The 22,784-nt window shown below is 48.3% G+C and overlaps 12 protein-coding genes across 12 annotated transcripts; 4 read left to right on the top strand and 8 right to left on the bottom strand.

Annotated features, from left to right (window-relative positions):
• Nucleotides 1-326: 326 nt before the first annotated feature.
• On the bottom strand, nucleotides 327-1,028 carry FIESC28_01845 (uncharacterized protein; the record flags this gene model as incomplete). The annotated part of the gene is made up of 3 exons (XM_031155995.1): nucleotides 327-397; nucleotides 455-540; nucleotides 586-1,028. The coding sequence occupies 3 exons, from the start codon at nucleotides 1,026-1,028 to the stop codon at nucleotides 327-329; spliced, it is 600 nt and encodes a 199-aa protein (XP_031019999.1).
• Nucleotides 1,029-1,723: 695 nt separating this feature from the next.
• On the bottom strand, nucleotides 1,724-2,634 carry FIESC28_01844 (uncharacterized protein; the record flags this gene model as incomplete). Its single annotated transcript, XM_031155994.1, has 2 exons — nucleotides 1,724-2,409; nucleotides 2,463-2,634. The coding sequence occupies 2 exons, from the start codon at nucleotides 2,632-2,634 to the stop codon at nucleotides 1,724-1,726; spliced, it is 858 nt and encodes a 285-aa protein (XP_031019998.1).
• Nucleotides 2,635-3,193: 559 nt separating this feature from the next.
• On the top strand, nucleotides 3,194-3,700 carry FIESC28_01843 (uncharacterized protein; the record flags this gene model as incomplete). Its single annotated transcript, XM_031155993.1, has 4 exons — nucleotides 3,194-3,240; nucleotides 3,289-3,307; nucleotides 3,355-3,643; nucleotides 3,693-3,700. The coding sequence occupies 4 exons, from the start codon at nucleotides 3,194-3,196 to the stop codon at nucleotides 3,698-3,700; spliced, it is 363 nt and encodes a 120-aa protein (XP_031019997.1).
• A 1,110-nt stretch (nucleotides 3,701-4,810) lies between these two features.
• On the top strand, nucleotides 4,811-5,710 carry FIESC28_01842 (uncharacterized protein; the record flags this gene model as incomplete). Its single annotated transcript, XM_031155992.1, has 1 exon — nucleotides 4,811-5,710. The coding sequence occupies one exon, from the start codon at nucleotides 4,811-4,813 to the stop codon at nucleotides 5,708-5,710; it is 900 nt and encodes a 299-aa protein (XP_031019996.1).
• A 51-nt stretch (nucleotides 5,711-5,761) lies between these two features.
• On the bottom strand, nucleotides 5,762-6,247 carry FIESC28_01841 (uncharacterized protein; the record flags this gene model as incomplete). The annotated part of the gene is made up of 1 exon (XM_031155991.1): nucleotides 5,762-6,247. One exon carries the CDS (start codon nucleotides 6,245-6,247, stop codon nucleotides 5,762-5,764), a length of 486 nt encoding a protein of 161 aa, XP_031019995.1.
• A 326-nt stretch (nucleotides 6,248-6,573) lies between these two features.
• FIESC28_01840 (uncharacterized protein) lies at nucleotides 6,574-7,424 on the bottom strand (the record flags this gene model as incomplete). Its single annotated transcript, XM_031155990.1, has 5 exons — nucleotides 6,574-6,605; nucleotides 6,655-6,775; nucleotides 6,827-6,940; nucleotides 7,304-7,357; nucleotides 7,416-7,424. The coding sequence occupies 5 exons, from the start codon at nucleotides 7,422-7,424 to the stop codon at nucleotides 6,574-6,576; spliced, it is 330 nt and encodes a 109-aa protein (XP_031019994.1).
• Nucleotides 7,425-7,798: 374 nt separating this feature from the next.
• Nucleotides 7,799-10,010, top strand: FIESC28_01839 (uncharacterized protein; the record flags this gene model as incomplete). Its single annotated transcript, XM_031155989.1, has 4 exons — nucleotides 7,799-8,157; nucleotides 8,207-8,234; nucleotides 8,284-8,742; nucleotides 8,790-10,010. The coding sequence occupies 4 exons, from the start codon at nucleotides 7,799-7,801 to the stop codon at nucleotides 10,008-10,010; spliced, it is 2,067 nt and encodes a 688-aa protein (XP_031019993.1).
• Nucleotides 10,011-10,235: 225 nt separating this feature from the next.
• FIESC28_01838 (uncharacterized protein) lies at nucleotides 10,236-12,350 on the bottom strand (the record flags this gene model as incomplete). Its single annotated transcript, XM_031155988.1, has 2 exons — nucleotides 10,236-10,709; nucleotides 10,761-12,350. 2 exons carry the CDS (start codon nucleotides 12,348-12,350, stop codon nucleotides 10,236-10,238), a joined length of 2,064 nt encoding a protein of 687 aa, XP_031019992.1.
• A 1,350-nt stretch (nucleotides 12,351-13,700) lies between these two features.
• FIESC28_01837 (uncharacterized protein) lies at nucleotides 13,701-15,355 on the bottom strand (the record flags this gene model as incomplete). Its single annotated transcript, XM_031155987.1, has 4 exons — nucleotides 13,701-14,196; nucleotides 14,245-14,348; nucleotides 14,400-14,924; nucleotides 14,972-15,355. 4 exons carry the CDS (start codon nucleotides 15,353-15,355, stop codon nucleotides 13,701-13,703), a joined length of 1,509 nt encoding a protein of 502 aa, XP_031019991.1.
• A 672-nt stretch (nucleotides 15,356-16,027) lies between these two features.
• Nucleotides 16,028-17,364, top strand: FIESC28_01836 (uncharacterized protein; the record flags this gene model as incomplete). Its single annotated transcript, XM_031155986.1, has 4 exons — nucleotides 16,028-16,232; nucleotides 16,280-16,437; nucleotides 16,557-16,572; nucleotides 16,655-17,364. 4 exons carry the CDS (start codon nucleotides 16,028-16,030, stop codon nucleotides 17,362-17,364), a joined length of 1,089 nt encoding a protein of 362 aa, XP_031019990.1.
• A 184-nt stretch (nucleotides 17,365-17,548) lies between these two features.
• FIESC28_01835 (uncharacterized protein) lies at nucleotides 17,549-19,557 on the bottom strand (the record flags this gene model as incomplete). The annotated part of the gene is made up of 4 exons (XM_031155985.1): nucleotides 17,549-17,907; nucleotides 17,961-19,056; nucleotides 19,103-19,263; nucleotides 19,338-19,557. The coding sequence occupies 4 exons, from the start codon at nucleotides 19,555-19,557 to the stop codon at nucleotides 17,549-17,551; spliced, it is 1,836 nt and encodes a 611-aa protein (XP_031019989.1).
• A 660-nt stretch (nucleotides 19,558-20,217) lies between these two features.
• On the bottom strand, nucleotides 20,218-22,598 carry FIESC28_01834 (uncharacterized protein; the record flags this gene model as incomplete). The annotated part of the gene is made up of 5 exons (XM_031155984.1): nucleotides 20,218-20,262; nucleotides 20,320-20,460; nucleotides 20,516-20,956; nucleotides 21,017-22,338; nucleotides 22,397-22,598. 5 exons carry the CDS (start codon nucleotides 22,596-22,598, stop codon nucleotides 20,218-20,220), a joined length of 2,151 nt encoding a protein of 716 aa, XP_031019988.1.
• Between the last annotated feature and the right edge of the window lie 186 nt (nucleotides 22,599-22,784).

The following is a 22,784-nucleotide window of genomic DNA, read 5'->3' as shown; positions in this document are numbered from 1 at the left end:
GGGGGTCTTGTAGGGAAAGTGGTGGGGGTATTCATAAGGACATCATAACAATTATTCCCTAAAAGCATAAGAGACGAAATAATTTGGCCACTTTATGTCAGCTTAGACTAGCACTTAGAATACTTCATTATATCAATCTAAGCCTCAGAGAACAGTCCTTTTATTACCTACCCATAAGGAGATTCTGAGACTACTAACAGATCTTCATTTTAAGCGGACATGTTTCTGTCACTTTACTCTTTCCAGCTTGTACTATTATATTTTGACAAGTCGATATAATAAAGTAAAATCGTCTAATTACTAGTGGATATTGGGCCAACCAAGATCTAAACATTTACAAGCTGGAGTCCAAGACCGGCCAAGATGGCCACAGCTGGGATAGCAGTCTGCTTCGAACCTGATACAGTTGTCGTAACTAGTGCGGCGGTTGCGCTAGAAGAGGCTGTCTTCGTACCTGCGTCTGTCTCGTCGGCTTCGCTGGCGTCACCGGTCTTGTCGCTGACTGATTCATTTGTCCTGGTGGGCTTTACGATCTCGGTGCTGTAGAATGTTAGACTTCAGCCTTGATTCAATCAGGACACTCACTTTTCATCAGACCCAGCGTCCTCATCATCGCTCCCAGTATCTGTCTTATCTCCATCACCACTCTTACCACCCTTCTCTCCAATGCCTCCCTCTGCAATAGCCTTCTTAGAACACTGCGTCTCATAAGTCTCTTGGTCCACATTCCCCTCCGCGCCATCACAAAGTTCCTTGAAGAACATAAGGCAGTATCCGTAGTAAGTAGACGCAGCATTCGCGGGCTCATTCAGTTGAGGATCACAAGATCCGAGGCAAGACAAGAACTTTACGCTGCCGTCGCCTGCGCACATGCATGTTGCGTAGGAGCGCTCTTGGTAATTGCCTGGACAGCTGGTGTAGACTTCATCCATGCAGGCGTCGCATTGATCGGTTGGGTAGGCGCCCAAGAGGGGATTTGCTGCGAGGGCTCGCGAGGCCAAGAGAGACAGTATGAATACACGAGACATTTTGAAGGGAGAAATACTTTTCTATGAGCGTTGTTGGTAGATGGAGTGCTTGGCAATCAGATCGGAGCATCTCAACACCAGGTTCTTATACAAAAACAACTCCACTCCATGGCTTCCAGCTGAACAATGCATTGATACCACCTTTCGCTTTGGAGTTAATTCAATTGGTTGGCCCCTAAAGCCTTAATTACGAGTTATTCAGCCGCTGTGACAGCTCAACGCCTCCCTAGCGGTCCCGTCTGGTCTAGACCGCCGACATCTGCCAGGGGGACCACCACTAGCTGAAGTGCACCTACCAGTAAAACGTGGCTGCGACAATATTTGGTGTCAAAAGAAAGAATTTTGGCTTTATTGCCCCTGCATTATTGCCGTTTTGTGGTGGCTTTTGAGTATGAGGCGTTCACTAGGGTGGTGGGATTGGCGCGTAAGTTGTGACATTTTGTGACATTCAGCCTCAGGGCGGATTTGGAACAATTGAGTGTGCCTTGTATGGCCTCGAAATTGGGAGGATATATTGATCCAGACTTTATGTACAACGAAAAAGGAAAACATATGGCGCGCTCGGTGACATTCAAAATAAAAGGTGGGCCAATAAGTCCACTGGAAAAGAAACAGCACTACCGCCGCACAACGGTCTATCGCAGGAGACAAACCAAGCCACAAACCCTTCCCGGCAATCCCCAAACCTCGAATGCTTACTCCGACGCACTGACCTCTCTAGAGTTGCGCCTCGGCTTCGGAACAAGTTCAACGGCCGAGTCTCTCGAGGTCGATGTAAGATTCCCAGGATACCATACATAAAACGCCACCATAACCAAAAACATCAGCACAGCATCAAAAACAAAGGTCGGCCATTCTTTCTGCATCAAATATCCCTCTTTATCCATAATAAACTCCACCACGCGAAAGAGATTCCTGACAAGAATAAAAGCTGAGGTGACGTACAGCATATTGAGATATGACTCCCAACGAATTTCAACAAGAGCATGCGAGCGTCGCAAGTGAGCTTTGAATCGCCTGTGAAATACCACACAGATGATTACAAAGGCAAGAAAAAGAATGATCTGAGCGATAAGACCGACGATAACAATGATCTTACCAATGTTTGCGAGCTTTTGGTTGGCCATCAAGCCACCGCCATTGCCTTGGATATTGAACGTGACAAAATCCCCGATAACAAAGAGCCTTGTCGTTTTGCGAGCGGTAATGAGAGAGAAATCTTCACCTCCGACGGCGCGTACAATACGGGAGTATACCATGTATAATGTCGCGGCGAAGAAAACCGGTGGTAGGAGGAGGAAGAGTGATTGCATGATGTAGATCGCTAGAGAGTTTGTGGCGTTGTATGCTAGGGTGCGGAAGACATAGCCGAGTACTTCACCTGTACAGGTATTAGCAAGTGTAATGAGACAGGTAATGGGGATAAGGACTGACAAATGCCCCCGATGAAGAAGGGGATCGTGAACCAGTGTTTGCCTCTATACATGCGATAACCTTGGGCTAAGGTGATGAGAAGAAATGCGACTGCGAATGCTATTGCGCCAGGGAGACTTGGGACATATTCCCAGATATAGTAACTGCCTTTGAAAGGTTTGAGTTGTGCCATGTTAAGAGACAATTAGTTTGAAATGATGAATAGCGGGTGTTTTATGACCAACAGAAATGGATTTGAGAGAAAGAACCACAATTTAAATAAATCATTTCAGGGAAAAAGAGAATCAATAAATGAATGAAATTTGTTTCTCCTTTCTATATGCCTTATCCTACGGATTAACAGAAAGCCTCGAAGTCCCTTTGCTGACACGCGTGTTGCGTATCCCAAATTAACCATTAAACAGCCAAAACTCCAGGTTAGCAATCCTGGCTGCATCAAGACATAACTGGGTCTCGGAGCCAAACACGCGTGTTAGCTAAGCAATAACAGGGGCTCTGTTCTGCGCCTTACCAGAGATAGACTAGCTCTAGACTGACACGACAAGGGGAATGTGCAGATCAGTTCGAATTTAGGATTAGCGTCGAGGCCTGTGCTGACATCTGGAGATCCTTTGACAATTGTTCTTGCCCATCTCAACATCTCCAAGCCTTTCTTCAACTTGTCATTCTTGGTGTAAATTATTTACTTGAATGTTTCAAGTATTCCTCGGAATCTAACTGCCACCGGTGAAATGCTCCGTCGTCGCCACAAAAAGTCCAAGAAGGGCTGCGAGCAATGGTAAGTGCTGGGATGCTACGGGGATTTCAATCAGCTAACGGGTCTTAGCAAGCGACGTCACGTCAAGGTACATAACATATTCCAGTTTTACACTTGACTAATACGCGTGTTCAGTGTGATGAAGGTCAACCAACATGTCGTCTCTGCACCTTGACAGATCGAAAATGTAGCTTCTCGACCTTAGATCTGCCATCTCCACCTTCAACCTCAACCTCGATTCCAAGCCCAGACCCCAACCATGCCTCAACAAGTACCTCCTCGCCCACACCAACCAGTGTCGAGAATGTCGTCAACATGGAACACATGGAACTATTTGTCCACCTCATCACCGACCGAAACCTATTCAGCCTCGGCGATACCGTCAAGGATTACAAGGCTACCTTGGATGTCTGTATCAAGAAAAGTGTCGAGGCACCTTATCTACTACATCAGATGCTGGCATTCTCTGCAAGGCATTTAGCTGTGATACATCCAGATCGTGCAACTCACTATCTCGAACAAGCAATGAGTTTGCAAAGGCGAGCTGTGTCTTGGTTCAACGCTACGAGACGAGAAGTTGATTCATCAAATTGTGTTCCCATCCTTCTTTTTTCAATAAATCTTGGTCACCATCTTCTAGCGGACGCATTGGCTTATCGTGGTTCGGATGGACTGTATGGCTTTCTGGAGTACTATACATATTGCGTGGATCTGAATCGAGGTATATACAACGTCGCTGCCTCTGCCTGGCCTTTGCTCGTTGAGTCCGAGATTGAACCTGTGTTGTCTTGGAGTAGGAAAGAGTCGGCGAAGGAGCCAAAAGGTACTGAATGCGCGCCGATTTCCAAACTCGTTGGCGACTCCACGACTCTTGACGAAAGAGAAAAGGAAGTTTGTCGCAGCGCAATCAAATATCTCCAAGTTGGTTTCGACGCTATGTCTTCGGGGGAAGAGGGGGCTCGATATCGTATGATATTTCAGTGGACCATGTTGGCGTCCCCAGAGTTCAATACTTTATTATCGGAGAGGAAACCTGAAGCTCTGATCTTGTTGAGCTATTATGCCTTGCTTTTACATTATGGAAGGAGGTTATGGCAGGTTGATAACGCAGGAGTGTATTTGATTGGGGCTATTCGTGATTACCTTGGGCCGGAGTGGCATTTCTTGTTGGACTATCCGAGTAGGATGATACGTGACACAGTCTAATACAGCTGAATTATCTTGCCCCAGAGAACAATGCATTGGTGGTTGTTGGTATATGGGCCTTGTAGGATTGGCGATTGGTCTGCTCGGACTTTACGGCTTCTCATTGGTCAGTGGCAGGTACGTCTCTCGAGACCCGTTTAAGATGTGTTCGAGGATGATCTAAAGCGTCCGAGATACCGTCAATACATCATTTTCGGGTTCGTATTTGCTTAACTCCGGGATTAAGTGCATACCACTGTTTCCTTAGCGAGAGCATGAAGAATTATTTAAGACAGGGCATGCTCAGGATATCCATCTGCCTCAACCACAACTCAGCTACAACTTAACCACCAACATTAAAGACTAACTGATCAACGACTTAACATCTACATCACTCACTTCCAAAATGTCTGACCACAAAACCTACTCTTTCAGCCCTTCCAAGGATATCCCTTCCCTCGCCGGAAAAGTCATCCTCATTACAGGCGCCAACACCGGCCTCGGCAAAGCTACGGCCATTGAACTGGCCAAACACTCCCCAGCTCATATCTACATCACCGCTCGCGACCAATCCAAGGGCAATGCAGCCTTGGAAGAAGTCAAAAGCACATCTGCCGAGGCGACAAAGATCTCTCTTCTTGAACTAGATCTTTCAAGCTTCGAAAGTATCAAAGCCGCTGCCAAAACCTTCCTCGAGCGAGAGGAACGACTTGATGTCCTGTTGCTCAATGCTGGTGTCATGGGTGCACCGCCTATTCTTACCAAGGATGGGTATGAGATGCACATGGGTACCAACCACCTCGGCCATGCTCTTCTCTTGAAGCTCCTTCAGCCCACTCTGGACCGGACATCTGATTCAAGAGTCGTCCACTTGACATCCGCCGGCTTCCGCCACGTCGGCCCCTCAGGCATAGAATTCTCAACCCTCCGCTCAGCCACCAGTGCAACACCGCTCCCACTCCGGTACGCGCAGAGTAAACTCGCATGCCTTCTCTACGCGCGTGAAGCTGCCAAAAATTACACCTTCACCAACATCGCTATCAATCCCGGTGAAGTTAAGACGGAGCTGTTTTCGCGGGAGGCTGGTGATGAGATGATGAAGCATTTGCAGGAGAACGTCGTTCCGAAAATGGCAGGACCTGTCGAAGAGGGTGTCAAGAATCATCTTTGGGCTGCTACTGCGAAGATTGAGAGTGGGGATTTCTATGAACCCGTTGGAGTGAAGGAGAATGTTGAGGTTGATGACGGGATGGCGAAGGAGTTGTGGGAGTGGACGGAGGAACAGTTGAAGGATCAGTCCTTGTAAATCAAGCTGCTGCCATTGTTTGATATTCTTGTACCTAAACCCGAACTATTCTTAAGCCCTTTCAACAGGCCAGTCCTCCAGTATCTCTTTAAGACTCTGAAACCGAACAGGCTTCCTCAAACAAACATCCATCCCAAACTGCTCGACAAACCTCCGATTCTCACTCTCAATCATACTAGCCACTACCCCCACGATAACAGCCGGCTTCAGCCCATTCTCCTTCTCAAACTCCCGTATCAAGAGGCTCGCGTCCATACCACCCATAACAGGCATCGAAATATCCATAAAAATGACCCTGCACTGTTCTGGGTGTGCTTTGTATATGTCCACGGCTTGTTGACCGTTCCATGCTATTTGGTATGTGTGTTGAAGATGGAGGTTATTCATGTGTCGGACGAAGATGCGTACGTTTACGTTGTTGTCTTCTGCGAGGAGGTATTTTGCTTTGTCGGGGGTGGGGAGGGTCGCTTCGGGGACGGGAAGGCCTTTTGGGTCGTATATGACGACCGCATTTTGCTGTTTCTCAGATTCGCTCATTTCGTATTGCGCTTGATAAAGCTATTTGAATGAAGGACATGGGAAGATGAAAATGCGGCGGACTATCAGCTGATGAATATAGAAAGCGGAGGCCAATGAGAGATCCTGTCACGGTACACTGGTGGAACCTTTTTATGGATCTAGGACTTGAATTCAGATTGTCCTACGCGTTTCTCGTTTTCCATGTATGAAATTAAAATACAGCTCGACTGCAAAAACCAACCGCGACATTGCACCAGTTGGCTGCCGATAAACCCGCCAACCAAGCTCAAGTCAACGGCTTTCCATCCTCCCTCCCCTCATCATAATTGGACAAAGCTGTACGATCACTCTTTGATTTCATTCTTGTGAAAGAGGCCTAGAAGAAAATTAGCAAAATGCTTGTAAAAGCTGGAAGGAATATTCACCTGGTATCTCGGGCATCCACCCGTCTCGATACTTGCAAAAGAATTCTCCCTTAGGAGGAAACTTGTCCGGCTCATCAAAAGTGCCCCACATAATATATCGGAACTTGTCTGCAGCCGCTTCCTATATAATTCTCAGCATGAATCTGATTTGATCAACGCCAGAGAAACTTACTCCATATTCACAGATGAAAGCGCCGCAGTTATCGCAAAATTCTCTCACCACCCCGTTTTCTTGCTTAAATGTCTTTGGCTTTCCTTCGTCGTAGCTGAAGCCATCCAGAGCGACCTACCCCAACTGTTAAATAGGAAGCTTAACTGGTATGGGGGGCATGCCTTTGTAGTCAGACCAAAGTTTGTACCGAATGCCCGTTTACAGCTTCCGCAGTGACACAGCGAGGTTCGCGCGTCGTCAGGCGAGTCTAGCGAGACGCTGTACTTGACGTTGCCGCAGACGCATTTCCCTGTGTAGCTAGGCATTTTAGTGTGGTTGATTGACGAATTAAAGGTAGAAGATTCAGTGACAAGTCGTAGTTTGAACCATCAAGGTGTTTGTAAGAAAATTGTTGATATAGAAGTTGGTTTCGTGGGGAAGTTGAGGTGGAACAGGTCCTGACGTCAGAGGTATGACGCTTATAGACGTCGGTCTTACGTTCCACAGAACTTGAGTTCCATGCACGATATTGCATTTCATTCTCAACATCTTCTATACAGTCTTGTGCAACGTTCTAGCAAACGTCTTAAACCCATGTCTTTGGTCATACCTGGGCCATGGTTCTAGTACTTGGTCTGTTTATCTCCAATGACTCGCTTCATGTGCCGATGGTAACACGTGCAAAGTCTTACAACTTTCATTGGGATACACTATAAATGCAATGTTTCCTGGTAAGAAAATAGGAAACCTAGAGAATAGCGAGTAGATATCATAGCATGAGAATTGTTAGTCGGACATGGACATTCCCAAAGTCCGATGCTGACACGAACTCGAATAAACCGAAAAGTGGAGACGCCGGAACTTAGAAAAGACCGAGATGCACCTTCCAAAACATCAGCCCAACAATTTACCGACCATTCACCTTTTCTTATATACTCTTTCACTCATCTCAATCATTTCGGACTCGCTAATTCCCGAAACTGTCACCAGATCATGTCTACACCCACAGAAGATGCCCCCAAGGCCAAACCCCATCGGGTCCTTGCATGCGTCCTCTGCCAGCAAAGAAAGGTTAAATGTGACCGCACATTCCCCTGTTCAAGCTGCACCAAACAGGGAGCGCAATGTGTGCCGGCTACCCAGCCAAGACCACGAAGAAGGAGGTTTCCTGAAAGGCAGCTGTTGGATAGGTTGAGGAGGTACGAGACGTTGATGAGACAGAACGGGGTCAAGTTTGATGCGCTGCATGATGATGCTGGTACAGCCAAGAGTTCACCGCCAGATTACGATTCCGAGAACGAGAATGAGAATGAGAGCCTTCAACCACGGACTGAAATGATAACCGAAGTCAAGTAAGATTCCATAAGAGGCTTTGTGAAATATCGCTGACCACGACTGTAGGAGCATTTGGCAGGCTATGCGACAAGGAGTATGTCACCATCAACCGCCACGCACTGGATCTTACTAACATCTCCCAGTACCGCGATCCAAATGACACCTTCTACGAAAATGTCTTCAGTAGCGCTCAAGATCAAATGGCAATCAACGACGAACACATGCTTTTCGGATCCCGTCAGTCATCCGTGGAGCTACACACCCTCCACCCCGAACCTGCCCACTTGTTCAGACTGTGGCAGATTTATCTCGAACATGTTGATCCTCTGCTCAAGGTCACTCACACGCCTACTTTGCAAGCTAGCATCGTTGAAGCGGCGTCTAATTTCAAGGATATATCGCCTACGCTTGAAGCGCTCATGTTTAGCATTTACTGTATGGCTGTGTTGAGCTTATCGTGCAAGGAGTGTGAGACTATGTTCAAGACATCGAAGAATGAGCTTACGACGAGATATCATTTTGGATGTCAGCAGGCCTTGTTGAACTGTAACTTTTTGAGAACCGGTAGTCGGGATTGTTTGACTGCTCTGCTTCTCTACCTGGTGAGTATCAAATCCATTGCGAAACTGTCTTTATTGACCGCGTTCAGGTATCGGTCCGATCGGGTAGTCACCCAAAGTCAATCTCGTCTATGCTCGCCGTCGCAGTCCGCATAGCAGAACGAATGGGCATCCAAAGCGAAGCCAGAAACACACGATGCAGCATTCTCGAAGCTGAACTTCGAAGAAGACTCTGGTGGTCTCTCGTACTCTTCGACTCGCGCGTCAGTGCTTTAGGAGATCACAAACCCACAACCCTCGTTCCAACCTGGGACTGCGCACTACCAACGAATGTCAGCGACTCGGAGCTTCGAGAAGAGACAAAAAGTCCACCAAAGCCCCAAGAACAAGCGACTGAGGCTATCTTTATGATTGTCAAGGCTGAGATTGGAGAATATTACCGCAACAGTCCTTTTTATATCGCCTTTACAAATCCGGTCATGAAGCCTCTGGCCAAGAAGCTCCCGCCAGGTGGTGATGTTACTCTGGAGAAGACCATCGAAGACAAGTATCTGAGATTCTGCGATCCAGATAATCGTCTCCATTTTATGACGATGTGGACTGCTCGTTCAACCGTTATGAATTGTCGCCTGATGAACGAGTATCTTGTCTATCTCGATTCTTCAGTTCAGTACACACCTGAACGTCAAGAGACTGCCGTCGCGCATGCCCTGCGCTGGCTCGAATGTGACACCAAGCTATCGAGTTCACCACTTACGAAGAATTTCCGCTGGTATCTCCAGCTATATTTCCCATTCCCCGCGTATATCCGCATCATCCAGCACTTGAAGGGTCAGCCGTTCTCTGATAACACTGAACGGGCGTGGAAGATTATGCATGATAATTATTCTTGCAGAGCAGCGCCAGATGCAGATACACCAAGTCCTGTCTTTCGACCTTTCATTAACATCATCTTGTACGCATGGGATACCGTTAAAGCTGCTTACGAGAAAGCTGGAAAGGAGTACCATACACCAGACTTGGTAGAATTCATGAACGAAAAGGTTGCTGCAATGTCTTTAAATGGGGAGTCCAAGCCACCCAACGAGGACCAAGGTCAAGGTTCTGTAGCAATGGATATGGACGATATGCCAATGCCAATGCCCATGGGGTTCGGCGACCCGGGTATGCTCTTCAACATGGGACAGCCGGGGCTTGATGGTGGTATCTCGGGACCGTATATGACAGATCAATCAATGTTTGCGACGAATTTAGGGCAGATGAATTGGGGGACTATGCTTTGGGGTACCGGCGCAAATGGAAATTGGTAGTTATACCTAGAGCAAATAGACTTTGTATGTATTGTCAAGAAATCTCACACCTCTCCTAAGAATATCTGCATTAGAAGGACCAAATTATTTTCATGATCAATGGACAGTCACCAAAGCCAGTCTGTGTTGTGAAATGAAAGTTACTATAGATACAATCTATATATTCTCGAAGCTAAGCTTAGACATGGACATGCAAATCCGATTGTGGACCTATACAAGGAACGATTACTGTCGAGGCTCAACCATATCGGGGCTGGCACGAGCGGCACCGGGTCTTAGACCACCCTTGTCACCGTCGAAGCTGCCCTCGCCATTACTGTGGTGAGCCATCTCAGCATGACCGGCCTCAATGCCACCATTGTCAACGATGGGAGCGTTATCGAGGGTCATCTGAGGAGCAACATCGTATTTGCCATCGCCGCGCTCAAGTCGCTCACCTGGGATGATAAAGTTGAAGAAACGAGGGACGACGAAGGCACCGACAATGAAGAGGATAACGAAGTGCATGATGACAAAGCTGTAGACGTAGGGAGGGTCGTTGGCGTGGTTGTTGAGGAACTTGGGGTAAGCGAAGGAGAAGACCAGTGCGACGGCTGGGCCAGTGATATATTTGAGACAGATGGGCCAGATCCAGTGAATCTTCCAGTTCTTGCCGCCGTTGGAGATGACTGCGTTGAGATCACGTCGGAGTTGTTGACCCTGGAAGATTGTTAGCTATCGTTCTAGGGGAGAATAGAAGGGGATACATACCGAGTAGAAAGCCGCATACCAGAATCGGCTGAGCATGGCGTTGCTACCCCAGAAGCTGGGAGCAGGGATGGTAGGAGCCTTACCAACAAAGGCAGAGACGAGAGAGCAGGCAATGAAGATACCGAAACCCGCACCCGCACCAGCAGCCGGGGTAACAACGTGACCGAGAAGGATACCGATGAAGAGGGAGAATACATAGCCAGCGTTATAGACAAAGTAGCTGACGAGACCAATCTGATCGACGGGGTCTCTCCAGCGGTACAAAGTGCAAGCCATGTATGTCTCTGACCAGACTGTGATAAAGAGGGCAACATCGTTGACCCACATGTCGATAGCATCAAGGGTGGCGAAACCAAACTCACTGCTGTAGATCAGAGCAGTGAGGGCACCTAGAAGGATTACAGAGGATGCGATGACCCAGCGAGGGAACTTTCTACCCCAGCCACTGTCACAGATCATTGTGATGAGAACCTCAGCCAGTGCAAAAACACAGGTAAGGCCAAGCAGGGACAAGGTCAGGAAGAAAAGGACAGAGAAAAAGTTGGAGCCAGGCATCTGAGCGAGAGCGGCAGGGTAGTAGAAGAAGCCGGAGCTGAAAGTAGAAAGGGAGTTTGTACCGTCAGGAACGATGGCCAAGAAACCGACGATACCCATGACAGCAAGAGCCGAGACAATCTCAATACAAGAGTTACTGAGGGCGATGATGAAGGCATCTTGAACAGCGTTGGCGTACTTGTTGTTGTATGAGGCATACGATGTGAAGTAGCCAAAACCAACACCGATGGAGAAGAACATCTGTCCAAAGGCATCCTGCCAAACTTTGGGACCTTGGATAGACTCGCTTCGCCAGGTGCCAACATAAAGGGCAAATCCATCAGAGGCATTGGGAAGGGAAAGAGAGCGGATGGCAAGGATGGCAATCATGATTAGAGGAAGGGCCATGGTGACATAAATGACTCGACCTGTAAGGCCGACACCTTTGAAGGTGCACATCCAAACGAGGGCCCAGATCATCATACACCAACCAAATGTCTCACCAACGATACCACGTCCTGGGTACGACTTCATACCACCGTCCTCACCTCCGACAGGATCAACATTGCGCACAACCTCATTGTAGAAGAATTTCTCAGTGTCCTGTTCAGCCCAAGGCAGCGGACTTTGAAACGACATGCGAAAGTAGGTCATGGCAAAAGCCAAGATGGGCACATAGTACCCGACAACACTAAAGCCGTTGAAGACCATGGAGAAACCGATACCCTTGGCACGGTGGTTGACGTTGTTCCAGGCGACAACGCAACCACCGCGATAAGCCTGACCGAGCGTGATTTCGAGGATCAGGATGGGGATACCGATGAGGAAGAGGGCGAAGAGGTAAGGGATGAAGAACTGGAGACCGTAGTTGTTGAAGACGACGGAGGGGAAACGAAGAAGATTTCCCAATCCGACAGCACCGCCCATGGCGCAGAGGACGAATTGGGAGCGTGAGTTAAAGTTGTCACGGCCATCGTCATCTTTCTTGGAGTCGGGCGCTACGGCGAGCCAGATGCGCTTCCCGAGGGACTGCTTTTGGCCGTCTGCAACCGCCATGATGATGACTTAGCAGGAGACAGAAATAGAAATATGAAGGAGAGTGTATGTAATCAATGTCAAGTGAAGGGCGTAAGTGATCAACTCCACAGGAAGGGGGAAAACGGTGGAGCAGATGACAGCCTTGATATACACCTTGGATTTAAGCTTACTTGCCCATCCCCCAGATAACAAACGCAACCAACAAAAAGGAGGCGAAGCAGGACCGATAAAAAGGAAGCCAAGACAGTTGCCAAGTCGTCGCGTCAGACCAATAGACCAACATCTTGGCGGTTGAGAACCACTTAATCCTCACGCCAAGCAAGTCTCACAGTACAATCCTCTATCTCGTGATTTTACCGCCAAGCAGCAGGATAGGAAGGTAAGATAAAGGCAAACCAGTCCTGAGATGGAGTTGTTTTGGTAGGAAGCTGGGTTGCAGCGTGTGATTTGAGCCGCCAAGGAATGCCAATGCTGGTTATCTGGGGTAGCGCTTATTAACCATCTTGGCCTGCTGAAAGCGGGAGGTGCAACATTTCTGGCCTCGGTCTTGGCTGAAGGACTATTGTACATAGTGTATCTGATTCCATTTCCCCGGAAGCCGTTGGTATCCGTTTGTTGCCTCATTTCTTGGGCTCGTTGTTCGTTGGTCCTCTTTTTAATATCTCTTGGTGTTGAGAGCCAAGACACTCGGCTGAATCAGACACTGGCTAGACTCGCCTTGGCCTGATAACTCTAACCATGTCCATGGGTTGCTAGTAGATATGGAGGTTAGTAGCGAGATAGGAGATTACGATTTATGATGACAAGTTGTGTCAAGTGAGGCGGGTCGTTTACTCCGTTTGTCGCCATGTCGCGCATAGCCGCCACTGCCGCGCGAACTTAATATTGCCACGCGATAATTTAACGAGGAATAAACCCGAGGTGAGCCTGACCGTAAATTGGCAGCTCGAGGGACTAACCGTTATCGGGTGGAGGAATGAACCTTTGTCGGGCAGCATCACCCGTATGTACGTCCATCTTGGCGGTACTGAAGCAGTAGTGCAATGTAACCCCATCCTTGATCTCTCTCGATCAGCGCTGCATCTCAACGTTTATGTCTTGTCCATCTATAAAGCCATGACTTTTCCATTGCCGTATGTATTGATTGTCAAAATAAGCACAAGTGAATAACGGGTCTCTTATTCAACATCTCCACGTCAAGATCCACCTCCGCATTTCACGTACCGACCATGTCTGGGGTAAGAATCCCAGTGGAGAAGACAAGACAAGATGCCAGGGAATTAATTCTGGGTCTTTTACATAATGAAAACTCCATCTATACGGCTATTTCCAATTCTAGATACATGACATGTGAAGCTGATTGACTTCCTAGTATACGTACTCAAAGTGTTTGTTCTCGAGGTCCGTCACGTCCAACAAGCCCATCTCCCAACCTCTACTCTCATCCCCTTCCACTCTGTCCTTTCTTCTCTCTCTGTTTCGCCACCAGAGCAATCCCCAAAGCGCGAGCAGACTAGCGACCTGGATGGCGATGCATGTGAACATCATTCCCACACCAAGCTGATACTGCGGCTCTTGGTCGCTCTTGAAGAAGAATGGTCCTACGAAGTTACCGAGACAGTATCCAATCAACAGGATCGCGTTGGTGGTGATCTTCTTGGTGTGGCCCGCTGTGTTGGCCATTGAGACGGCCATGCTGAGCGTCCATGTTGCTGTGTACGAGAATGATATCCAGAGGCAGGCGAGGCGAGCGTAGGCATCGCTGTGGGGGATAAAGTGTAGACCCAAGACGCCGGCCAGGAATGGCACGAGGGCGAGAAGCATGATGGGAATTCGGGAGTTTTTTATGGTTGAAGCCCCCCAACTGTGACTGTCAGTATTGAACCGAGAGGTGAGATGGTGTTTTACTTACCATGCTAGAACGCAAGCAACCATTTGAACAGCACCCGATGGCATCTGATAGAGTGTAGTCATAAGTGTACTAAATCCAGCACCCTTTATAATGAGACCTTGGAACTGCATATCGTCGTTAGCCATGAACCTACTCAGCGACGGAATCATACTCACAGCAGACAAACCACCATTGGGCGAGTTACTCGTCAAAGCAAACAAAAACAACAGCCACGTCTTAGGATCCATCATCGCCTCCCAAAACTGCTTCATCTTGAAATGCTTATTCTCAATACCCGTTCCGTTTCCCTTGACTCTGGCAACAACACGCGCTCGCTCATCGGCTGTCAGGAACTTTGCTCTCATCGGTGCACCGGGTAAGCAGAATAGTAGAATGACGCCCCAAGCGACGGTGATTGAACCCCAAATAATGAAAAGTACGCGCCATGACGAGAGGGATGCTTGGATATGTCCGATGCCGAAACTAGCGATTCCAGCAATGATATACCCCACACCAGCTGAGCCGATCCATATTCCCATTCGGAGAGGTTGTTCACTTCGCATGTAGTACATACTGAACAACAACATTGTTCCAGGGTTGATAGCTGCCTCGAGAGCACCGAGAAGAGTGCGCACTGCTACCAGTGCTGGGAATGATTGTACAGCTCCGTGAGCCATAAGTACGGCGCCCCAGGCAATGACCTAGACCTCTTAGCATTTTTTCATTCTCTCATGTAGGGTGGACTTACCGTTCCAGACATAAAATAGTTGATAGGAAATCTCTGCAAGAACATACTAGTGGGAAACTCCCACACCAAATAACCCAAATAAAATATCGCTCCCGTCCACGAGAACTCATTCCCCTTCAACCCCAGGTCCTCTCGTAGTCCGAATACAGCAGCATAGCTTATAGTATTCTTATCGATGGACTGTAGTGCATAAGTGAAGCATAGGAGGGGCATGAGTCGCAAGTCAAGTTTCCATCGTAGAGAGCGGTCTTGTTCCGGGGTTGTGTCGATGGTATCGGCATTGTGGTAGAGGGTTAGAGCTTCAGCTGTTGATGTGTCGTTTATTGTCCCTGGCTGGAGGGAGGTAGTTTGTTTGAGGTCCTCTGGGTATTTTTCGGTCGCCATCTTGACTTTGTCCTGAGAAGGAGAGATGAACGACGATGAGACCCATTTTGCGGGCTTTAAGGATGTTTATCTTTGGGTGTTCGGAGTGTTGATCGCTCGATGTTGCATTCTAGTTGTATTCCGCGGGAAACTCGGTTTTATACTAGGGAAGCTTATCATGATACGCCGGGCTGGACGGCTATCTTTTCCCTCGATGATCATGGCTCATATCAATTGAGGGTCTCGATGTAACCGGCAGATAGTAGGGTTCCCTTGTAATCTCCCCACTACGTTCAATCGTGACTCGGCCGAATTATCGTTGACATCAACGTCCTCATCCAGAACGACAGTCATGCAATGCAAGACTTAACATCAGGAACTTTTGTATCCTGCCTAAGTCACTAATGTTTCTTGCGTCTCCACTCGATAAATGCAGCTATCGTCATCTGAGCCAGGGTTCCTAGATTCAAGATCCACGATAAACGCGGGGTAATCGTCCGTATCCACCCATATCTTGCCTATCATTACACTCCATCCCGCGGCAAACTTGGTTGACCGCGGGCAACTAACCAGACGGTTCGCAGAATATCTTCCGAAGGAGGAGATAAAATAGGTCCGAGTTCATGATAAGACAGTCAACATGAGATCTTGATAACTGGGCACAGCTGAAACTTGTCACATATTATCGCTACAATGACTTCAACACACCCATATCAGTCTCTCCCCATTGATGAAAGAGTCAAACGCGTCCTCGCAAGAACACCCCTCATAGACGGTCATAACGATCTTCCCCAGCAGCCTCGAGCATGTTTCCATGGTAAAATCCACAACAATGAGAGATTCAATCTCGAGAAAGGGTTCCAGCGAGGAATGACTGATATCCCTCGTCTGAAGCAAGGTACTCTTCCCAGCAACTGTACTTCTCACCAGTTCTAACGGTGGTAGGCGCTGTGGGAGGCCAATTCTGGTCCGTATGCGTCCCCTGTCTACGCTCAGCAGAAGACTTCACAACACCAGAATACTCCGACATGGCTCGCGATGCCATTGAGCAAATTGACCTGACTCTCCGTTTGGTTGAGTCTTACCCTGAGACTTTTCAGCTGGTTAGTGGACCGAAGGATGTTAAGGGTGTGTATGAAAGTGGGAGGATTGCTTGTTCGATTGGGATTGAGGGACTGCATATGGCGGGGAATAGTATCGGAATCATAAGGGCTTTTTACAGACTTGGCGTGAGATATGTAAGTGTGAGTTGAGTGTTTCTTAGAACGAGGCTAACGGTATAGTGTACCCTGACACACGTCTGCAACAATGCTTTTGCAGATAGTTCGACATCGAAAGTTGGTCCAGTTCATGGAGGGTTATCGGATCTCGGAAGGGCAGCAGTCAAAGAGATGAACAGACTGGGCATGATCGTGGATATCTCACACGTCTCGGAAGACTGTGCCTCCCAAGTCTTATCCCTCTCGCGCGCACCCATAATGTTCTCTCACTCCAACGCAAAAGGCGTCTTCGACTGCGTCCGCAACGTCCCAGATGATATCCTTGACAAAGTCCCCTCTAATGGCGGTATCGTCATGGTAACATTCGTTCCAGAGCATTGCACCACGCGTCGAAGCGATGCGACGATGGACATGGTCATTGACCACTTATTCTACATCGCAAATCGCATCGGCTGGGACCATGTGGGCCTTGGATCCGATTTCGACGGGATCGCAAGTGTTATTCCTGGTTTGGAAGATGTGAAATGTTATCCTAAGCTCCTTGAGGCTATTCTTGGTAGAGGTGCTACAGAGGAGCAGTTGGCCAAGGTTGTTGGGGAGAATATTTTGAGAGTATGGAAGGGTGTTGAGAAGGTGAGGGATGAGATGAAGAAGGAGGGCGTTCTTCCTGTCGAGGATGTTTTTAAGGATAGAAAGTGGTGGCGATATGATGGGTTTTATCAGATGGAGGATCCGGATCCTGAGGATAAGTTGGGGCTGGACTGGTATGGGAAGCCTCCGCCAGATGAGGGGCTCTATCTTGATGAATAGGTACTCACGTTGGGAAAGCCTTCAAACTTGCTCCAACTCAAGAAATCAGTTCACAAGTTGAACAGGATAGATAAGTAATACGATGTGTTAAAGACAAAGCAGATTAAGTAGATCTCATATATATCCTATCGAAGTTGACCAGAACGCCCTCAAATCCGCAAACAAGCCCGGCATTAGAGACACCTCATTTAGTCTTCTTGTTCAACTGCGGCTTAGCTAAATCAGCTGTAAGCTGCCATGCCTGGTGTCGTTCAGCCCATTCGACACCCAGGGAATGGTTAGGCGTGCCCCACGTGACCATTTCTGCACCCTTCCCATTGTCAGATAGTAGACACGGCTTGCTAGAGCCTCCGTGGTTGTTCTTCGGACGGTAGTTCAGTTCCTCGGCATTGAGACGTTCCTTGAGGGAATTGTGTAGAAGGGACTCCCTGGGAATGTCTCGGGGGGCGAAGAGGTTGGGCCACTTGCGGTATTGCACCCAGCCCTGGTTTCCGTCTTTATCATCATCATTGAGCTCCCATCGGGGGACGAACGGGAGTAGCTCTGACGGCATGGTTAGTGAAATGGTTTTGTCAAAAGAATGGAGCTTAGCTTACCCATGAACTTCCACATTAGAACCTTGAAGAATGACGATCCGTATCCAAACCGGAGAGTGTCGTGCATGAAACCCTCGATGACAAATTCCTGCACCTTAGATTTGGTATTGGGAGTATTGGGGGGCGGCTTGGTATTCATGTTGGCCTTAAACAAATCCTTGTTGTGGCACCAGCGAACCTGAGATTTAGGATGCTCCGAGCCCACTAGTTCAACCTCACGGATCATCCAGTCCAGAGCCATGTCGCTCATCTGCAGTGCATCATCTTCGAGTGGGGTCTTGAGGTTTGACGGCTTCATAGTACTGAAGATGTACTTTAGACTCTCCATAGGGCTCATCTTGTCTGGTGACTTTGCTGCCATAGCGGGCCATCCGCCACCAATGTCGCCATGGTTTCCGGGAAACCACATTTCGAGGATGTCATCCTCTTGCACTTGCTGTCGAATATCCTGAGCCAGGAGAGCAGGCTTGAACTTGACGCGACGCTCATCGGCAGCAACGGCATGACGAATGTAAGTCGCAGTTCCTCTTACTTCAACGGGAGCAGGCGCATTTGCTTCAGTGACAGCAACAGAGTTGACACAGTCCCACATACCAAGGAAGAAGACTTTGATGTTCGCGTGCTTCGCACTTGTCCCTCCGGCAGTTCGGCAAAAGGTCTCGCTGAAGGCCTCCACCTCCTTCTTCGCTGCTTTTGTCGCGTCACTCTCCACGACATCGCCACTGATGATCGTGTTGACTGGCGTCTCAGGCTCCTTAGCACCATTGGTTGCGCTCTCACCGTTGGTCGTGTTGGAACCATTGGTACCGTTTGTCGCAGTGCTCACAATAAATGGTGTGTTCTCATCCGGATGCTCGGTATCATTCGGAGCAGAATCCCGAGATGCATTGCTTTTGCTCTTGTCCTTCTTCTTTTTCTTCTCGGCTGCCATGCGATCATCGCTATCGCACTTGAGGGCACGCTGGTAGAGGCTGTACGCAAATGGCACCATCTCCTCATTACCCTTGCACAGAAGACCAACCTTGTTGATCATACGTGCGAGGAACTTGGCAGTATAAGCACCGCGACTGAAACCGAAGATGTAGATCCTGGCATCCTGATCGGAGTTAGCGTGCAAAGTTAATCAGATCTTCGTTACTTACAGGTTCATAGTATCGCATCAGGAAGCGGTATCCGGCCATGATGTGGGCGTCAAATGTGGTGCCGAAACCTTGATCGATGGACTTTGAGATACTGCTGCGGATCTCGCCGAGCTTGGTCTTCTGGGCTGAAGTCTCATTCACATCGTAGGTTCCGATGCCAGCTATCAATGGTTAGTGCACCTTCCTGAAAACGAAGAGGCATGCCGAAGCAGAGGCAAGGGAAAGGGATATATACTCTGATAGTAATGGTATTGCTTCTCATGGTTACGATCAAGCTTGCGCAAGATCTTGACAACATTCGTATCAGCATTGGTGCCACTGAACGTGTTTCCTGTGCCATCGAAGCAGAGAATGAGCTTCGTGTATTCACCAGGAATGTGTACCGCCTCAGCGTGAACACCAGGAGTAGTGGGCGGACTGGACTCCGAGCTGGAGGTGCTAATAAGGCCCGGCATTTTGAAAGATGATGTGAAGGACAAATTGGGGAGTGATGAGGATACAGACCTCAATCCAATGGGCCATCGCAGGTATTTATCCCAACTCCTTCTCATACTAGAATCCCATAGCCAAATCCCATTATCACAAGCTGAACCCTCCCTCAAAAAGTCACAACACCTTCAAAGCCCAAAGGTCAATAGCTCGAAATCTAGACCCCAAGCTCTCGAACTCAATTGTCTCAGCTCCGCCCGTTTAGTCCGTGCCGTGCCGCGCAAGTAAGCAAATAGTGCACTGAGCTAGTGGAATTTCAGCAAGCCACCTCCCAGCGGGGAAACCCGTCCGTGCAGCTGAAATACCAATCCCTCCCAGTTATCACTATCACAATCGCTGGGTCTAGATCTCACATACCGTTTAGGTAGGAACACCGTAGGATGCATTCCGAGAAAGGTGTTTCTTATCATCAGCTGCGTTGTGAGACACACCTTTCAGCTTAGCCAAAGCTCTTGCGGCTGACTGAAGGGGAATGCAAAGTTCACTTTCGAGCCGTTTGGGCTAGTGTCTGAAACAGTCATCTTCTATTGGCTGCACAAATTATGAGCGGTTTCTCACATCCAGTTCTGTACATGCAGGAACCCTCATCCTTGAACTTCTATCTTCAATTTAGATTTGATCATCCGTCACTCGTCCACCGATATCAAACCAATATCTGCACAAAGGGCCTCCTATTGTATAGAATTAGCATCCACAAATACATAATTGCAGAAGAAATGAAAGCTTACACTGAAACCGCCGCCTACCATATACATGCCGATAACCTTATTCCCCCGAGGTCTAATAGAAACCCACGGGAATGCGGGTTCACCAAGAATAGGAGAACGCTTGCTGGTCAGGTTTTTAGACCTGCCAAAATTGGTGTGAACCTAGAATCTGTCAGCCGACTGGAAGTTATCTTCGTCAAAGCACGGGTTTTCTTACCTTGAGGCCACAAACTAGCCCTGGGTACATTTGTACGTCAAGGCCAGTAATCTCCTCGCCATTATCGCTATCGAGATCAATGCAGTAATTCCGAACCTCTGTGTCCCCAAATTGTGTGTCCCACAGTCTCGACACCAGTGGATGCACGTTGCCTAGCTTTTGCAAGTGCTGATGCGACCTCTCGTCGACAAACTTGAACTCCATCTGCGCAACGTGGCAGATGTCAATGTTGTCGCACAAAATTGACATCAAGCGCATGTTGTTAGTGGTTCCTTTCAAGTAGACATTCCGAGCGCGACTATTGGAATCTCTCGAAAGTAAAGTTCCACAAGCACTGTTGAGAAAATACTCTTTGGCGGGAACCTGCTTATCCCAGAAGTACCCAGTCCTGTGTGTTATGGTGTCTCTTGTAGTTTGACCTAGAGCAACCATTTTGACACCCTTTTTTTGTTAGATCGCTGCGTTCTCGGTGCAGACAAACTGAAAAGGGAATATACTTACATGAAAGGTGGCGCGAATTGACGAAACTCTCTCGCTGGACACCAGAAGCTTATGTGGGTTTCCACCAGGGCTTCCTGCGAAACGCGATACAGTACCGTCTTGGGCAACAACAGCAATAGCTTTGACACCCAGGAGATCATGTACTACTTCCCAACCTTGGATGTGCTGAGCACCAGGGAGCTCAATATGAACAATATGTCTGGAGTGGCAGTACCCGAGGTGTGCAACTTGGCCATCATGGTCAATAAAAGTTAGGCCAGAGACATAAGGTCCATCAGGAGTATCAAACATTGACACCGATACCTGGGTTACCTGTATCGGTCCTGGAAAGGAAAGGGTTCGGTATCGCAGGTTTCTATAATTGGATTCTTCAGCGGTTCGCTCAGCTGTTATCCACGAATAGCCTTCTGCGACCTGAACATAGTTCTCTGGTGCTTGAGGGTCAAGGAGCGACTTGGAAACCGTGCCAAAGCATGTCGTGTCCCGGATGTGACATAGCACAGACTGGATGTGGTCAACTAGTTTCCAGACGCGTCTGCGATTGATCATGCCCAAATTATCAGAAGCCCAGACGTGAAGGGACAGGTAAAGCGCTCTCCACGATGTGGGTGGATTATTCAGCACATCAGGTATGAATTCGAACTCTCTTCCTTTTCGGAATCTCGATGCCCAAAACCGCTCCGATAAGGCCAGTGTGGCAAATACGGGCGATGCAAGACGCAGCGAATGAACATCTGGCGAGGGGAGGAACGTGACTATAGTTTCAGCTATCTCAGTGGGTAAATGAGAAAAGATGTCTTTGTCCAAGCTGAGCTTCTGCGGGTCAAGTTTGGAGTGAAAAGCATCTTGCTGCAGACGATTCGAGAAAGTAATCGCCTTTTTAAGAGCAGGGATTTGAAAAGGATTGGTCTTGTACTCAGCGGGCACAACATCATCGACGTCATGGTCAAATATAGGTCCCCAAAGTATGACTTGACCGTTGGTGCCCATTTGCGCTACACCGCCATAATCACCATTCCAGCATGGGAGACCACAATGGCCAAGGTATGTTGAAAGATAGAACAGGAAGAGATGGTTGAGGTCAAGTTGAAAGCCTTCGCACAATAAACCCCAGCAGGCGTCGTGAAGGACAAAGCCCCAGTGTCTATTATTGCGAGGGAACGGGAACCCTTCGCCTAACTCGCTCACTCCAATCAGTTCCTGATTGATACTGCCGTCGTAGCGCTTAGATGGGTCTACGGGAACTAGGATATCATCGTTCAAAACGCGGACTCCAAGACCAGAGATTTTGATGTTGGCCAAGTCCCAGTCAAAAACATAGACTGATAGGTATTCCGTTAGCGCGTGAGATAATCGAAGATTGAATCTGCTGGGACTTACCCGCGCGGCAATCTTGTGGCCAACCTCGGTTCGATTTTCCGTTAAATCCATCATCCTCCGTATCGGTACGTTGAATGGGGATACCACAGATGACACAAGTCATGATGAAGACTCCTTGATCAGCTGGCGGCTGTGGTGTATTGTTCTCACTTGACTCCTGTCTGTTTGTTTTTTGGGCTGAGGGACGCGTTGCTATTTTCATTTTTTAACACGGTGATGAAGCGGAACTTTTGGTTATTGGCTGGAATATGGATGAAAGGAAAGCCGACCGGCTGGGTGATGGGGAAAGTGCGACGCGACAATACATTAACCCCAGTATAGCTGCTAGCGCTAGACGACCAGCTAAACCATTATCTGAGAGAAAACAAGGACATTTCCAACATTAAAT

The sequence above is a fragment of the Fusarium coffeatum genome, assembly GCF_003316985.1.
Source record: "Fusarium coffeatum strain FIESC_28 chromosome Unknown BRIP53273_contig_41, whole genome shotgun sequence".
In the NCBI taxonomy this organism is placed as follows: domain Eukaryota; kingdom Fungi; phylum Ascomycota; class Sordariomycetes; order Hypocreales; family Nectriaceae; genus Fusarium; species Fusarium coffeatum.
This window is presented reverse-complemented; position numbering and strand designations above follow the sequence as displayed.